Here is an 18429-nt window from a genome sequence, read left to right on the forward strand (position 1 = left end):
TTGTTGCAAATCTTTTAAGACATTTTTCAGCATTCCTTTTTTTATTATTTTTTTATATTTCATTTTAATTGAAGGTATTACACAGCTTAAGAAAATGAACACAACCTATAAATGTTAGCTGACTGGAGTGTCTTTTAATTTTAGTCAGGCAAAATGACAGCTGTCATAAAACTTATGCTGTCAATCTCTCTGCACCTGGTTACCAAGATATCCTGCTGAGAGTGCTAAGTTATATAGCAGAGCACAACTGCTGTACATGGGAAAGGAGAGCTGTGTAACTAGCTACTTTCCTTCACACACTAGACCATTGTGTGCAAACAAAATTTCCACTTAAAACAGGAGGAATGGAAGCTCCGTCCCAACCGGTTCATTTAATCCAAGGCCTGTGTTTAGAAAATGCTCCATGCTTTGCCTTAACATAGCAGAGCCTTGTGCATTTAGGAAGCAGAGAAATGATTTAGTCCCTTTACATAAATACCAGTCATTTATAATTGTAGATTTACTCTGATTTCTTACAGTTGCTGGGACAGGACAGCTTCATGATTAATTAACTGTTGTTGCAAATCTGATGTAAATATCACTGGCTTGCACAATATGTATGTGTATATAAATATATACAAACACACACACAAGAGTTCTTGGTCCAACTCTTTTCCCAAAATCGGAGCATAATTTTCTCATTATAGCTGGAAAGAGTGTAGTTTTTTTGTGGTAAGATGCCAATTTCCAGAATCAAGGAGCCATATTTTGAAGTTTTTTCAGATCATTGACAGAACCAAGTCAACAAAATTGTTAAATTTCAAGCTGTCTTGACGGTCCTGCAAAAAAAACCCCGCAGTTTATTATTGAAGCATTGAGTAATATTCGGCTGTAAAAAAGTGAAGTGTTATCTTGTCTGGGTGGAGATCTTGAGACAGAAGATGCAGCAGGATCTGGAAAGCTTTTTATTCCTAACCTGTTACTATGACTTGATTTTGGCAGATTGGTGAATCCCAGCTAAAACAATTGCTGAGACAGTAAAGATCACCAGGAAATGTGTAGGGTTTATAATTCATGAGCAGTTGGGTGTGCAAAAGTGCAAGAGCTGTCAACCAAGGGATCAAAATGTTTGAATGTCAAGGAGAAAACATATCAAGTGGACACCTCTAGGTCGATTTTAGAGCAAATCAGTGATCATATTTTGGACTGTTTCGTCACTATTTACCAAATGCCATTATAACATGATTTGAAGACCAACGACCATTTCTTGTAATAATAGCATTTAGGTTCTCCACAGACAAAGAAATTGTAGACCCAAACATCAGTAGGAAAGCCTGTGTACAGGTAGTCCCCGGGTTAAGGACATCCGACATACGGATGACTCCTAGATACGAACGGGGCTTCCCTGCTCCCTCCTGTGCAGGACGGAGGCTTGGAGGGGGTGTTTGCATGACTTGCAGAAGAAATGATTAGCTAAAAACAGCGGGCACTGAAGTTTTCTTCAACCTCTTGTAACTCTTTAATGACCAAGACAAACTCTGCAGTTGTTTCATTTTTGCATATCAAAGCACAGCTTGCTCCAGAAATTAATGCATGTCTAGACTCCATAACTTTTTTTTATGCTTTGTTTTTGATTAGTTTACAGTGAGGATATTATACAGTAACTGACACCATGCTGCCTAATATTATGTTGAAACAAACATCTGTTCTAATAGTATTTAATAAAATAATGTACCTGTTCCGACTTACATACAAATTCAACTTAAGAACAAACCTACAGTCCCTATCTCATATGTAACCCGGGATTACCTGTACACATTTTTTTTAGATAAAGAAGGTATTTTGGTGGCCTACTATCTTTAGAAGGGCTAAAGCCTTAATTCAGACTAACACTTTGCTGGTAAAAGAAACAGCAAGGGAAAATGCGGATAGGTGTTCCCTTTTTACATGGCAAATCATTCACTCACTTTTGGGAATTTTGGGTTAAAGGCATAGGCCATCCATCCTATTCACAAGATTTTTCTTCCTACTTGCAAAAAGTAGCAGTATTTCAGTGACTAGGCATCAGATGTACCACATTTGTTGAACTTTGTGGTGAATTTTTTAGAGTGAATCTCAGTGTGCCCTCTTCCTCTTATGCTAGAAGTGTTCACCTTTTCGCCTTCACTAGGAAGCACCCGCAATGTGTGTAGCCCCTCATGCTGACTGGCCTATGCAGGATGGAGAACAGGTGAGGTTATGAGAGGGAAGATATAGTGGGCAGTGTTCTGGTACTCCAAGTACCACCTCTCTTCTTTGTTTGTTCAAGTATGTTCTTTCCAAATGTTTTCAGAAACTTTAAGCTTATTAAATCTCAGTTGCTATGTTATAAGTTGGAGTGCATCACATGCAGTACATACACTATGTAATTGCTTTAGAAATAGTGGCAATACCTAGTGCATATGTATAGGCATCAGCAAGGCAAAAAATGTTGGCACTACTAGGCATGTCCCTATCTGTGCACTCCTTAGCACTTGCTGCCATTGTACCAGTGTGGAGGTATAAAAAAATAATTTTATTGATTTACTATAGGTAAAGACACACTTTTATAAATGATCAGATATAAAATAGGAGCTGCTCATCGCTGCATCTGATGTCACTGTACAGTGCAATTTAACATTTTATTCAAAGGGTTGGGGGAGTTGCGAGTTATAGTACAGATTAAAGGCTCTAATGCTTTTTCAACAGCATCAGCATTATTTCTAATATTACAGTAAAAATGGTTTAGTACAATCTACCATGGTTTAGATGGTCACTGTGTTTTATATGAGGGTATAGACTATATCTATCTACAATACCTATAGGACCTGTTTTATTAAAGCAGGGCTGGAGAGGATACACTTTCATCAGTGAAGCTGGGTGATCCTGCAAACCTGGAATGGATTTTGCTTTCAAATATTTTGAATCCTGGATTATATCCATTCCAGGTTTGCTGGATTACCCAGCTTCACTGATGAAAGTGTATCCTTTCCAGCCTTGGGGAGCTTTAATAAATCAGGCCCATATTGTCTAGATGTAGACCTCTGGTCTACTCCCCCCTGGCATTTCCTATATTCATAACCAAAACTGTAGAAATATTAAAGCAAATGCATGGATTTCATGATGTATTTCAAATTATCCTAATACTCTATTGCTCTATACATCTGTTATAACTATAATCTTTTTTTTTAATATTATCTTATTTTAAAATAAATATGTCCCTAATATTGATACAAAAAGAATAAAAGATGACAATACAAAGAACAGGCTTCATGCAGGAGATCTATTCACTGCCATTTGCAGGGAGATCCTTTAAATCAACCTGCAATAAATGATTGGTAATTCATTACATTGAGTGAGATTTCTGACATGACTGACCACAGTTTGCCGACATTAGTAGGTCACTTTTTTCACTGAATTTCTAAAACTAATAATAACAGATAAATATAAGTTTAGTAAATCATTATCTAAAGGAGAGCTTGGAATCAGAAACAATGCAAAAAAAAATATTTAAACATGGATAAAAACAATGGTGACTCCTCAGACTGCTTCATAGTTACCTCCTTCCTTTGACAAAAAGAAATCTTTCTAGCCTTAAGCCATATTTATTAAAATACACTGATGATTTACTCCGCTTGTTATTTCTTCCGTAATTCTCTGAGTCTACCGTTGGCTGGTTTGATTAATGAAGGTTTTTGCCAAATTGAATTGCCCATTAATAAATGCCATGGGCCATGCAGATAATTATAGCTTTTAAATCAGAACACATTAACATAAGCTACAAAAACATTACACCATGTAAAAAGGCCTAATGATCTCCTAGTTAGCGATATATACATTTCATTCACTGCTCTCCATGTTGGCTTCCTGGTTTGACCTTTTATTAAATTTGTTTTATGTGCGGTTTGCATAAGAACAATTTTTTATGTACCCAAAACACAAAGACATTTTTCTTTATCTTCCAAGAAATATGGTTCTTTTTTAAGCAACATTTGTGTTGGACTGCTTTGCAGGAGACTTGGAAAAAATATGTTACTGTTAAATTTAATTCAATCATTTATTTTGCAAAAAAAAGATGCAACCTGGCTTTCCTGGCCACCTTGCTTCCTTAAAGGGACACTGTCACCTACCCATTTGATATAAAGTGACAGTTCTTTCTCATGGCTCCCAGCTATATATAGTCATCATTCTTCACTCATTGGACCTGATTTATTAAAGTTTTCCAAAGCTAGAGTGGATACATTTTTATCAGTGAAGCTGGGAGATCCAGCAAACCTGGAATGGATCTGGTCCAGAAATCAAAACATTTGCTACCAGATAGCATATGACTTTGAAGAAATCCATTCCAGGTTTGCTGGATCACCCAGCTTCACTGATAAAAATGTATCCTCTCCAGCTCTCCTTTAATAAATCAGGGCCATTGCTGCCTCCCCATTCCTTTGGGTCAACTGCCCCACTGTTGTAAGGAATCGTATTTCTATTTATAAGAAAATAGCTGACCCCTCCAATGTGATAGTACTTGCACCTTTTTGTTTGAGTGATAAAGGAATTGATCAGGTTCACTTATCACTGTTCTTGCCAGAAAACTAACGTCCTTGTAATTTCCTGTGCACTGAACTTAAATCTCAAAAATGTTACCAGCTTTCTTAGTTATCTTCTATACATTACAATGCAAATTACAACTCAACTTACAGTCTCAACACTTTTTCTTCCAAGGAGACAATGCTACTTCTTCATGATTACAGCGTGGTACTACACTTTCCATGATGCCCTGGGAATATTTCTGAGTTGTTTTTTTAAACTTATTTGGAAGAAAATTTAGGCTGGTGGAGCCCCTGTATTGTGACAAAGCTCTTTATAAACCACCCAAAATCAGCCTGGTAGTTGCTGAAAAGTGCCAGGTGCACCAAGCTAAAAGGTGCTGGGGAGAACACTGGTGTCTCCGGCATTCTCGCGAAAATTTCCTCGAACTTCTGATGGGTCCGCAAAATTTTGGCGAACCGATTTCGCGGATCCATCAGAAGTTCCAGGGAATTAGTACAGAAGAATTTCCAAGGCTGCATGAATGAATGGTGGGAATCCACCTTTGTGCGATCCCCGGCACTAGAGGTTAATAAACCTCCAAGGCCCGGGCATCGCAGTGGATTTCCAGGGCTGAATTCATTCATGCAGCCCTGGGAATTTGTTTGCGATCCCTGGCACTAGAGGTTAAATGGGGACAAGTCTCCCCATTCAAAACCTCTAGTGCTCTCGGATTGGCTGAGGAAAGGAAAATCCTGATGACGCTTGAGCTTGACCTTTGCATGGGGAAACTTGTCCCCATTAAACCTCTAGTGCTGTGGATCGCGCACTGTACTGATCAATGAATGCAGCCGTAGCTGCATTCATTGATCGACACAACCCGCAATTTTTTTTTAATTAAAATTAGATTTAGTTTGGCGATGATGATGTGTTTATGTCATCAGGAAGCACAAAATGGTCTACAAGAAAGGACGATTCACCCGAAAGACTTAGATTAGATGTAGGTGTTCAGTCCCCTTGGAGAATATGAAGCCAGAACACCTTGAACATGCATAGTAAACATATTGATGGGTATACATGAAAATACAGTTTTGAAGGGCAATACACAAACAAGTGTCACAATTACAGTTTATTTGAAAGGTGGCAGCGGTGCGTTACTGGCACCTTATACGACCAGCCTGGGGGGGGGGTCCTGGTCGCAGCTCCAATCATATTTTTTACAAGCATTCCTGTTCATAAGAGCACGAGTATTCCAAAATTCTTTATTTAATTCCTCCTCGGATTGTGCCATTTGCCTTTGGCATCAGCTTCCAATAAATGCATGATGGGCACTGATGTTGAAACTGATTGCCTTGAGCCAGTCCCTGATTAATGTTCATTTGCAGTGCCGCCCTCTTGCTGCTGTCTGGATCTCTGTGTTATAAGAAATAATATGCATGAATCCTCTTCACACACTTATTTTTCATTTTAATTGCATATTTCAGGCAGCCATGACAGCTGTAAAGGTTACAGTTAAGACCAATTGTTCATACATATATAGCAGCTCGTCTCATTACTGTGCTGTAATAATTGATACGGAGAAGAGGTGGGTAGCAGCCGAGACGCACATAATTTCATATGATGAAGATATTTTTCTATCGTAAAAGTGGCAGAAGATGAAAAAACTGTGCATGATTTACGGAGCAGGCCTTAATAATGGTCGGCGCTCGTACAGATTTGGAATAATTTATAGAAAGAGTCGCAGGGATTTTGTGTTTTAACTGGCTGGAAAGTGCAAAGTCAGGCTGTTCTGGTGTGCGAGCCAGTTGTAAGTCAGGAAATCATTAGAGATAACTACATTTATCATTAATAATTCTGCTCAGTGTGGGCATGTACAGGACTTTCACATTTTTTCTTTGGCAATCTACAGATGTCTTGATTGTATGCACCTGCCTAATCAATGCAGCAGAGGGTTTTGGGTAATTGCATGTCAGTGATCATCAGAAGAATTTCTGATTCTGCAGCTAAATTCAAAATGATTGGCTCTCCATAAACCTGTGTTCCTAGATACATGAAGCTACGTAGACAGATCTGTCCAATTAGTAAAAAGAATTTTATTGGGTTTTGATTTTTATTTTATTTCTGTCCTTTCAGCTAAAAAAAAAACAAATCAACTATGATCAGTAGATAGATCAATAGATAGTCATCCAGCTACTTACCATCTTACCAACATCTCTCCTTTGGCCAACTGTCCCATAGGAATATGCACTCATACTGTGCAAGAACTGATGGATATAGTATATTGGACCCAGGGCAGGTGGAAAAAATTATTATGTTTATCATTACTATGTAAAAATAATGCTTCCCCAACCTCTCAGATTGTAAGCTCTTCTGGGCAGTGTCCTCATCTTCTCCTGTGTCACTGTCTGTCTTTAGGAACCCCTATTTAATGTACAGCGCTGCATATTATGTTGGTGCTGTATAATTACTGTTTATTAATAATAATAATAATAACAATAGTAATAATAACAACTTTATACAAAAGTCAAAAGATTTGGATAGAGTAAGATATGACTATAACCCTTGTCAGGTTTTTGTTCTTTTTTTTCTTTTCACGTTCTATGCCAGAGGGGCATAACTAGAAGTCAGGGGACCTCCATAGTAAACTTTGGATGGGCTCAGAGGAGGGGCCAGGCTTCCCAGGACTGTGGTTTTTATAGGATTGATTAATATGGCTTTCTTTACAGAGCAGAGTTCAAAAAAGAGGGGGTAAACACATCTGTCAGTCTAGCACTGTGAACATGTTTACAGGATGAAAAGACCAAAGGGGGGTCCCAGTTGGGTTGTCCAATCACAAGCCAGTACAGGTCCCGGACAAAGCTGCAGTCCTCAACTGCAGTGTCTGGCAGATGTCCCTGGTCATAAAACAGAACAATTAGTAATGTGGCAGGCCAAACAGTATATCCATAAGTATTTCATCTGTATATTTAGCCATTTGCATGGAGTTGAGCTGTAACTGATAACAGAGTTGAAAGAATAATAAAAGTTGACTTTTGAGTGGTTGCGGTGCTCAACTCCTCCACGTTTCTTTACCTCCAGTTTTATGCACCAGTGGCGGTTGACATGTTTCTGCTGAGATTGGCACAATGCTTAAATTACACCAGTTTCTAAGTGAGTTTTAGAATGATTTCTGTTTTAATAAAGTGTTCCATTTTACAATAATTACCCCAAGCAAGCATCAGGCCCAGGAAAACAAACCTTGGAAAGTACCCAGCACTTCGTCTATAGCTCTTTTAATACACATTAACAAACTTTTTAAACAAGAATCAATTTTCGTTCAAGAAGCCAAATGAACTGCTCTTGATCTTCGCTAACTCAACATAAATATTTTATGGGCTTTCTGCTATAAAGTTTGCCATTACCCAGCAACAACAACATCATTAATTGAAGTGAGGCAAAGCACTATATTTTAAGCCAGCTTTTTCGAACAAGGCCTATACAGGCTGTGGCATGGTTGGGGTTAAATCATTCCTGGTCTTTGGCAGTGAACAGATACAATTTGACAGTCAATTTCAGTCTGTAATATATATCCTATGGTGCATGGTTGGCAGCATAATAAACCAGGCTGGACTTAGGAGGAATATGTATGATTCAGATGACATGTTTTTTTTAGGTGGCAGAATTTAGAGACCAGAGACTCACAGCATTGTAATGCAAGGTATTGTTGATAAAATGCTGAATGAACATTATTTGCAGCTGTCAGAAAACACAAATCACCTAAGTAACAGAATTTGTGCGAGTTACTGTGGATTTTATATTTGGGCTTATTGCTTTATGCCGAGATATATCTCTCTCTCTATCCTCTGCAAATAGACAAATGGATGATAAATAATGGAATGGGCAGTCATATTTAATAAGAATCTTAATGGAGAATTAAGAGCATATTTCTATAATATGTCATGTGGTAACATCGTATTGAAATAAGAGCTTCTGCAAAGAAAAGTTGTTAGAAACTTTCCTTGGGAAAAAATGCAATGTATAAACCCTAGAGGAAAGGAAATGAGCATGTGATGTTCAGAGAATTTAATCAGTTTGCAGCTGGCTTTGGTGATGGTTTAAATTTAAAATATATATTTTTAAAATGATGTGGGAAACAAATGCATTTTCAAACCAATTTTTTGTTTTTTGTTTTTATTTTTAGATGTATGTTAGATATACATAAAAAAAATCGGCTTGATATAAATAAAGTTATAATTAGTGAATGTTACTATGTAAAAAAAATGTGTGTGCATGTTGTGTGTAAGTTGTAATAATATGTGCTTATGGAAGCAGCCATATTTGCTCGCTACATACTTAGACATGCTTGGTATTGGTACACAATAGTTGTGCATACCATACCTTTACCTAAAATGCATTTCTGTGGCTAGGGTATTAAAAACAATGGTGAGCCACAATACCTGAATAAAGTGGACAAGAGCAGGTAAATCAAAAGTGCATTATTGGAATTTGTGTCCTTATGTTCACTCATATGCGTGACTGTAATCTATAATTCTATTATTAATGTATCAATGATTAATTATTAAAATGTGGAATGTGTAATTTAGCATCATAGTTACAGTGGAAGTAAACCCAAAACAATAAAATCACACTTACCTTCAATTCCGCAGATGTCTGTCTGTTGGGAGGTTTCTTCCATCGTCCTGCGTCGTTCCGGTATCCATATTCGACCCCGCGCAGAGGGATTGCCAGGTGCTGCCATCTTCTCCTCTCATCTTCCTGGTTTTTCTTCCTTTTTCACCCGATCTCACACTGTGCAGGCGCGAGATTGGGTGACGTATATTTAGAAAATCAGGATCGGCAATTTTTTTCCCTATTGATGAAAGCGCTCCTTTCCCAGGCGGCCAAGGGCCTCCCAGGATGCGTGACATAGTTATCCCGGGAGCCTCTGTGCTCCCATTCATTCTTGATTGCCTAGGTGATCAAGAATTAGGGGGCCTTGCTGCACCCTTTATTTCGTTTAAAAAGGGTGTTGCATTTAAAAAAACACAAACAGAAATTATTCGTTAAACAAAAGGGTTGTCTACCCTTTTATGTAAAGTGAAAATTCTGAGTTTAGGTGCACTTTAACTTTGTTCTCTAAACATTAAAATAATGAATGGTTTCTCTTCCTATAAGCTGCAGAGAATGCACATGCTTAATGTATGTTTGAAATAACTTACATGTTAATAAAACTTTAAGACCAAAGTTGAAAGGTATATTTTAGAAACCCCGTATGTATGCTGTGAAATAGTCAGCGTGTGTACAAAAGTTTATCATTGAAATCTGTATTTGAAGCACTAGTATATAAAATCTTGTATGCCAACCAGTACAAAAACTACTAGGGAGGCATTCAAAACGTCTTTGCATACACAGTGGCATTCCCCCTCTATGTACAATTCATTGAGGCTTTTATAGGATATAAGTGAGGTTTCTTTTGCATTTCCATCTAAAAAAACTAACAGCGCCAAGACAGATTTGAGAAAAGTAGAGAAATCACTGTTTTGGCATATATTCATATCTAAGTGTACAATCCATAGCAAACCACAACTGTTAGTAAATTCCACATATATTCACTCTAGCTGGTGCACAAATGACTAATAAGTCTTCATGGGCTTGGATTTTACTCAGTAATAAATTCCTTAAGCGAATATTTTGCTTAGTGATAAATTCCATAAGCAAAGATTTTGCTCATGCGCACAGAATCTATGCACAATCATATGTACATATACCATAGTAAGTCAGGCAGGTTGCATGAATGATAACTTAGCCAATAAAATAAAATACAAGGACATTGCTAAGTTGTGAACACCTTGGAACATACATAAAAAACCTTCACCTTTTTAAAGCTGCCATCAATTAATTTTCTATAATCAGCTTGTATGATCTTGCTGCTTATTACAAAAGATGCAGCCTGGGGTGGAGGGATTGCTGCAATGATTCAAGATGGAACCATGTAACACATCACAAGGTTCCTGCAGTTCAGCATTTGTGTTACCATAGAACAGTCCTTTAGGGCCACATACATTCCAGTTTATGGCATGAACAGAGTTTGTTTTGATCCTTTGTAAACAATTCCTTACGTCATTTACTGCCATCTGTTAGAGAATTATCATATTGTGAGTGGATCCTTCCCCTCAAGGACGGTAATTAATTATTGCACCCTTAATTTTTTTAAACAGGGACAGATTTTCTTTATAGGGGTCCCAATGTTCTAAAACCGCCAGGCAATGTGAAAAAAACGAAAAAGTAATACTCATGTATGAGATGTACTGTGTTCTCAGCTTTTCATAATTAAGTCTATACTAGGCAAATAAAATCAAATAATGTCAGTAGTATATATGTTTTTTTATTAAAACCCATTGTGCCATTAAATTTTTACAGAATGTTGAGAATACTGCTTTAAATATTCAGTGTATTATTTATATGGGGTCTCAGTCTTGTTCTCATGCTTTGTTGCAGACACAGATCCACGTGTCTTGGAGAAGCAAGAACTTCAGCAACCGACATATGTTGCCTTGAGCTACATCAACAGGTAGGTGTGCATGTTTTTATATTACTTATTCTATACTGTTTGGAATATTTACACAAAAGTATACATAATTAGCGTTTCAAACAACATTATATTAAAGCCACCGTGTCATTTAGCTTTGCTAGGAATAGGCTGTGCAAGAAAACTGTTCTGGCACTGCCTTGTAGTCTCCTACAAACAACTAATAAGGTGGTGACTGATTCTGGAACTGCGCTATGGAAAGTGAGGCAGCTGAGCCACAACATACAGCACTGCAGCCAGATTTACGATGCCATGAAAACAGCTTTGTTACTTTATTAAAATGTTTGGTCATATTATGGTTTTTAGCAGCTAGAATCAAAGGAACATTATTAAGTCATGTCAATCATATTTGCTCAGAGAACACGGCTGGGACACTAGGAGCAAGTACTGACCCCATACATTTTATTCACTTTTATGAGGTGAATATTTCAGAGCAGGCTTATGATAACAGCACTATGGCTTTTCTTCTGTTTATCATCCTGGTTATACCCTGAGCGTTTCCCAAACTTACCACAAGAATCATAGTGGTCAAAATATGTATGTTGGACCTTGTGTGTTATAATTCAGGGTCTGTCCTCACTCAGAACAGTTCTTGCTATCTGTCCGGAAAGACGATTAGTCCTAGGACACCAACCTCTTCTATAGATGTTAGAACATGGTATAGTGGAGCTCATGTCATCCCTTTTATCTGGTGATCAGTCTGGTGTCATAAAGTTTTCCATTCCATTTCCACTACCAAACCAAGATTGGTAAAACATGTACCTCTTAGGATCTTCGTTTTTTCTCTGCAGTGATTATTTTATTTGGTGTGTTGCACTTGACATGTATGTGGTAAGGGATATGTAACCTTCTAATTTTGGATAACCTTCTCCGAAAAATGTTATCCAAAATTAGTAACTTTAATGATCTTCACCGTCTTACAATGACCTTTGAATGAATAATACTACTAATACTATTAATAAGGTAGTAATAGGCAACCTTTTTAACCAACCAACCTTACATTGATTTGATTAATTAATTTGTCCTAAAGAGAGCCTGTCAGCATACCTCACTTTAGAATTTTTCCATTTGGAGAGAATATTTTCTTCCAGGAGGAAGTAAGTAGGAAGATTACTGCCACAGTACAATACTACAGCACAAGCAATAATTGAAGATACTGATAAAATAACAGGGCTATGACATGCAGATCTCTTGATCGTTCTGGACTTGGGTACCGTCCTGGAATTCTCCTTCATCCTGGCATGGAGGAGGCGCTGGGCACTGCCATCTTAAACCTTCTTCTTTATACTTCTGGCTACATGTAGCCTACTTCTGGCTACAGGTAGCCTGCTGTAAAGGCTCAGTATAGGAAAATGCCCCTTCTGCGTATGCCCAGTCTCGGCCATGTGCGGGTGCAGGAGCCTCCCAGGATGTGTGACGTAGGTTTCTGGGCAGGATCTGTGCTCCCATTTAGCCGCAGTAAACGAGACAAAAAGGGTGTTGCAGTTTAAAAAAAAAATAAGAAAAGACTATTTTTTCCTGATATAAAGTGGATGTCTACCCTTTTATGTAAAGTAAAAACTTCTCCTAAATTCCTAAATCTCTTAAACAATGTCATGGTCCAGTCAGTATCATTTCTACTTTTGGTAATTGAGGACCAATTTGCAGTCACTAGTGATCACAGTTTAAATTAGCAAAGAGCTTGCTGTAATTGACCAAAGGAATCCTTAGTCATGAGTGGTTTTTGTTCCCCTGATGTGTATGCCTCAGAATCGGAAAGACATAAATGTAATACATCCAACTCTCATCAAACATATTATTATCCATCGTCACTGTGGAAAAATAGTCATAGTTACTCCCTATTATTTATCCTTTTTTATTTTGAGTAAATGATCCTGTTGGGCTGCAAGCTTTTTAAATAGCTGATGCAAACACAATCTTAAGTTTCTTTTGCATACCAGGCTTGTATAAGAGTGTAGATAAAATGCCATTTTCAGTCTGTTGCAAGTGTCTTAGCGTTTTCAGCCACATTGCTATGGGAACCTTTTTTTTATATCAGTTTAGTGGTATGGTGGAAGTTTTAGTCCTTGAATGAGAGCTGGCTCAGATTTCTTTGACGTGAGGCAGAGACTGATGGATCAAAGCCACACATCTCTCATCAGATAATAATTCCTTCTTCTTCCCAGTTTTATGTTGTGGTGACTACGCTGATCATGTGTTTTTATTCATGAGCTAAAACTTCTACATTGTGCTATCTGAGCTTTCTCTACAGAAAGGAACAAGAAGACGTTAGATATCAATTGAAACAAGATGTGCGCAAATGGCTCCTGGGTCAGGGAAAAGGGAATCGTGTTGTGTTGCACAATGATTTATGTATTTGACTTGGTTTTCTATCCTTTTATCAGATATTAGGTTCACCAAGTATAACTTTCTTGAACTTGATAAAAAAACTTCCATCTCTTTTACATCCCAGTAGTAAAGATCAAAAAAGTAGATCCATCAGGAAAAGAGGAGTATATGTTACAAAGTATACCGCTCATTAATAAATAAAAAAAATGACCAATGTTATCTAGCAAAGACCACACATTACTGAACTATAGTCCTTTCCTTGTACATCTTGATACAAGGTAATAAAACATGCTCAGCATATTCATACTGTAAATGTACTCTGTGGCCAAGATATTATTACTAGTAACTAAACAGAGGTACAAATGACTGGCACCAATACTTTGTTAATTTATGACATTTAAATGATGTGTATTATTGAACCCAGAAATTGTTACACCGCCACCAGCACCAACCATTGGCATAATAAAGTAATGGATGTAACTTGTGTCCATTGAATTTTGACTTTTGTTCTGTTGAGGCAAAGCAATTAGATTATTCAAGACAGGCAAAGTTTTGCAACCTCAGGTCATCCAGTTTTTATGATCCTTTTCCCATTGTATCCTTATCTTTCTCTTCCCAGATGATAGCCAATGTTGGCCTATATTGCAGGTTGAAACTTGCAGCCCAGGGATGGTAAATTCAAATTCCCATGATCTTAATTAAGCTGTGTAAATGGGTAAAATCACTTTCTAGCAAACCACTGCCATACATTCAAAACTTCACGTCTGTCTCCTTGGGGAACTGATTTATATTAAATATTATTATTAAATTTCTTTTTTTTATAGTTGCTAGTGATTCGCAGGTGGTTTGCAGGTGACTAGGCAGCCTGGCACCTTGTGAAAACTTTTAACATTGATACCAGACTAATTATCTGTATACCTCCTGCAAACTTAATGGAAGTTAGGAATTATGTACACTTTGCATGCTTGTATTTGCATCACCATTTGCATCATAATATCAAATATTTTTAAGTTTTCCTTCTATATGCCTTTAGTCACTTTCCCTCTGATTCTTATTAATAAGCATTCTATTTTTATTTCTAGGTTTCTGTTCTCTCTATAATGAACATTGCCCCCAGCATTGTTTAAATGTTAATGGTGGGGTCCTGTACTGTTTTTCTTATAGTGCTTGTAGTAATATATTACAAATATTTTTCCCTTTATTTCCATAGCACTGATTTACATTAGGAACAATGAACACAGCTTCGTTAATGATGAAGTGCTTAGAACCTGACATGATTGTGATAAGTGCGGAGATTATGGGCAGATATCTGAGACACTGCATTTCCTGAAGGCTTATTAACCTAACCTCCATCTACTGAACTCAGGGTAGCCCCAGTTTTCAATGAACTCTAAAGGCTTAATAGGTTAGTACTTGAAGCCTAACCAAACACTGTTTTAGCTCAAGAAGTTGCCCATATAAATGTGATGGTGAAGTAATATCTCTCCGTTATAATATGTAATATTTTAGGCCAACAAAATGCCATGGCAATATTAAAAGAAAACAAAGTGAATGGGGGTACATAAATATTCAAGCACATTATTTGTTCAACATAAAGAAAACGGCAAACCCAGCCAGTGATTATAAAGGCTTTAATGACTATATTTGTAAAGTTCTCCTAATTAGGTTGATGTAATTGTCGTCACAAGCTCTACAGATGAAGGGACATTTTTAAAAATTTCAGCTCAAAGTGAAAACCAGTACACATAAAAGCATGTAGAGTGGGAAGGGGGTGTTTGATTATGACTTTGATAACAGGTACCCAGCAGCATGTAGTCCCACAGCCTATATATTAGGAGGAACCTATATTCTTTGCAATGTTTTTACAGATAGACATGTAAAAGAAATCAGTCAAATGTAAATTCATATTCATATCGACTACTAACATAGAAAAACATACAGACGAACAAACCAAGGTGCAACATCATCATATAACACAAACACAAGAACAATATAAACTTATAAACCACCAACATATTAAGAAGCTGCTATAATTAATATATCCACAGCTCACAGTACATTGGTGAGGTGGTCAATAGGAAGATTGTCTCATACTGTGCTGGCAGTGACACAAACTGCACATTGCAATCTCTGTAGGAACTCTGCTGGAGAAACACTGATCTAATAGGAACAAAGGGGCTGTATAGAAATGAGAGGGTTGGAGAAGTAATGGAAAGTACTACCGCCATGACTGTTCTTCCAAGTCTAGAGCATGATAATAAAATGTCAGATATGTCTTAAAAAGCAGCGTTGCAGACCATGTAGAAAGATACCTGTCCTGCTGGTTGTCATCGTTCAATACTATTTCTTATATGTGCTGAATATGCTTTGTCATCTATTTCCTGAGTGATGTGGGGTAGGGGAATGTCAGTGTCTAGGTAATAATATTCTAGCTGCTGTTAAAAATGCTGATGTATGCCCCTTATGTGGATTTATTATTTGCCTAGGAGCATAAAGAGAAGCTTCATAATAGGGGTGTTAGGGACAAGGCAATCAGTAAATCTTATATACATATAAAATTGTATGTATGTATGTGTGTATGTATGTTCCACCATCACTCAAAAACACATGGAGACATTTCAACCAAACTTGCTATACATATGACTGAGACTCATGTGCGTGCACCAGTCATCTTTGTACAGCGCTGTGCTATATGTCAGAGCTAAATTTGGATGTATGTATGTATGTTATCACTAGGAAACGCATGGAGACATTTCAACCAAACTTGCTTTGTTTCACTATTACTCGGAAACGCATCAACACATTTCAACCATGAGACCTTATAATATAATATAATAGTATAATATAGGATTGCAATAAAGAAATACCTGGGCAACTTTGGGTAATCAGCTAGTGTATTATAAGTGCTCTTCCGGGCAGGGTCCTCTCCTCCTGTGTCACTGTCTGTATTCGTCCGACATTTGCAACCCCTAATTAATGTACAGCGCTGCGTAATATGTTGGTGCTATATAAATCCTGATTATTATTAATAATAATAATATAAATAATATTAATAAACTTGAAGTATTACCAAATGTTCATCATGTACTAGTTTGAGTTGGACATGACAAACTCAAACCAGGCTGCTGATCAGCTTGTCTGGCAGATACAAAGAATCATTTTTGCCCAACTCCATCCAGACCTCTGTCCTGTGTAGTTGATATTTGCATGCATCAAGTGACAAGTCGCATAACCCAGTAAGGGATGTCATAGACGGAAGACATATCTGCCCTTAGTGATTGTTGGATAAGTAGCCGGAAACACACCGCCTACTCCAGGACCGCTGTACATGTATTGTATTTCTGGTGAAGGCTCTGTATTTCTGGCCAAATCCTAAAAAGACCATAGCAGAAGTCATTTTTTCTAGAAATTGCTGTCTCTATTTGAAACAAAAACACATGATGTCCCCTTGATGATGTTTACCAACACAGTTTTAAATATTATCTATTGAGTTGGTTGCTATACTGATTTATATATCTTGAAATACCATGAAAACTTGTTGATTCTGCTCAGCTAACATCTCATAGTACAGGAAGCCGGGGATGTTATAAGACACCTTTACATATAGTGGCGATATAATGTAATTATTAATTATTATGTAATATTATATAATAATTATGTAAAGAGTACAGTACTGCTAACACTTACAAGCTTATTACCTGAATCAGTTTATTAAAGCAATAGCAATGGGCAAACAACGTCATTTCTGATTATTGGGTCAAATAAGCAAGAGATGGTTTCTGATTGGTAACTGCAAGTTTCACACTTTGGACAATATTTTTACCTTCCGGAACACAGAAGAAAAATATGTACTGTGAGGAAACTAGTGCCAGATGTACAGGTACATTCACATAAAAATGAACCCGGTATGTTATACTGCTTCTTTAAAGGAAGATAAATTCAAGGTATGAAAATTAGTTATTTATTCCCTTGGGCTGGATCATGAATCCTGCCCTCTTGACTTTTCTACCTTTACAAATAAGGCGGCAATGGTAGTGAAAAAATAATTGTGCCAGCTAAGCAAAGTGTCATGCTAACATTGCAAAGGGGAAGATTGTTTTCCTATATACAGTTTCAAATAAATTCATTAGAACAAATGCTTATTACTTCTTATGAGCTCATATTTGGGATTTATGCTTCCTTGGCAGTCTGTCTTCGGTGTGCACATTCTCTTTGAAAGGCACATAAAAATATTTAAACACTGCAGTGCCTCTTGTAATATTTTAGTATTTCAATAAATTGTGTGGTACTAAAGTGTAAAACAAGCATGGGGTTTTGTAACCTTGTTTCGCTGGAGCCATATAATCCGTACATAGGCAGAGTTTGTAAAGATCAGTTGTCTGAAAAGAAAATATAAGTGCTTTACACATATAGAATAAAATGGAAACTAAACACCGCTACTGAGGCATTGCGTTAACGCAGACACATTATTCTCATTTTAGGTAACATTTTATAGGATCGTAACAATTGTTTGGAAAATTATGGCAAATATTCTGTAAAGACTGATGAAGATCTGATGCTCATACAACTGTTACAGCACACTTTTTAAAGTAATTCATATGTAACATAATTTAGGGGGCTACCGGTACCTGTTTTGACTTTCTTAATTTAGAATTTAGAGACAATGGGCCTAATTTATTAAAGCTCTCTAAGAATAGGGAAGATAAGACTATCATGGGAGAACATGTGTCATCTAGAAAACCTGCAATATATCTGCACCAGGAAAAAAGACAATATTTTAGGAAATCCATTTCATGTTTGCTGGATCAACCAACTTTTTCATGATAGTTTATCTTCTGCAGACTCTGGCAGCTTTAAGTCAGGTCCATATGAGACCCCAAAACAAATCAAATTTCCAGTTTGCCTGTAATAACAGAGGTAATACTTTTCCAACAGCCCATGTCTCCTACCTTTGCTTTATTACAGTGCTGCACACTTACACTGTCAGTCTCTATTTGGTATTTAACACTTCCATG

At 37.1% G+C, this 18429-nt stretch overlaps 1 protein-coding gene across 1 annotated transcript in view; it reads left to right on the forward strand.

Moving 5' to 3' along the window:
• Positions 1-18429, forward strand: part of JAZF1 (JAZF zinc finger 1) — a 172218-nt gene that overhangs the window by 92520 nt on the left and 61269 nt on the right. Inside the window, exon 2 of the mRNA XM_072412479.1 lies at positions 10996-11068. Coding sequence (XP_072268580.1) covers positions 10996-11068 — 73 coding nt within the window. The remainder of the gene's footprint in view (positions 1-10995; positions 11069-18429) is intronic.

Source organism: Pyxicephalus adspersus, chromosome 5, assembly GCF_032062135.1.
Source record: "Pyxicephalus adspersus chromosome 5, UCB_Pads_2.0, whole genome shotgun sequence".
Lineage (NCBI taxonomy): Eukaryota > Metazoa > Chordata > Amphibia > Anura > Pyxicephalidae > Pyxicephalus > Pyxicephalus adspersus.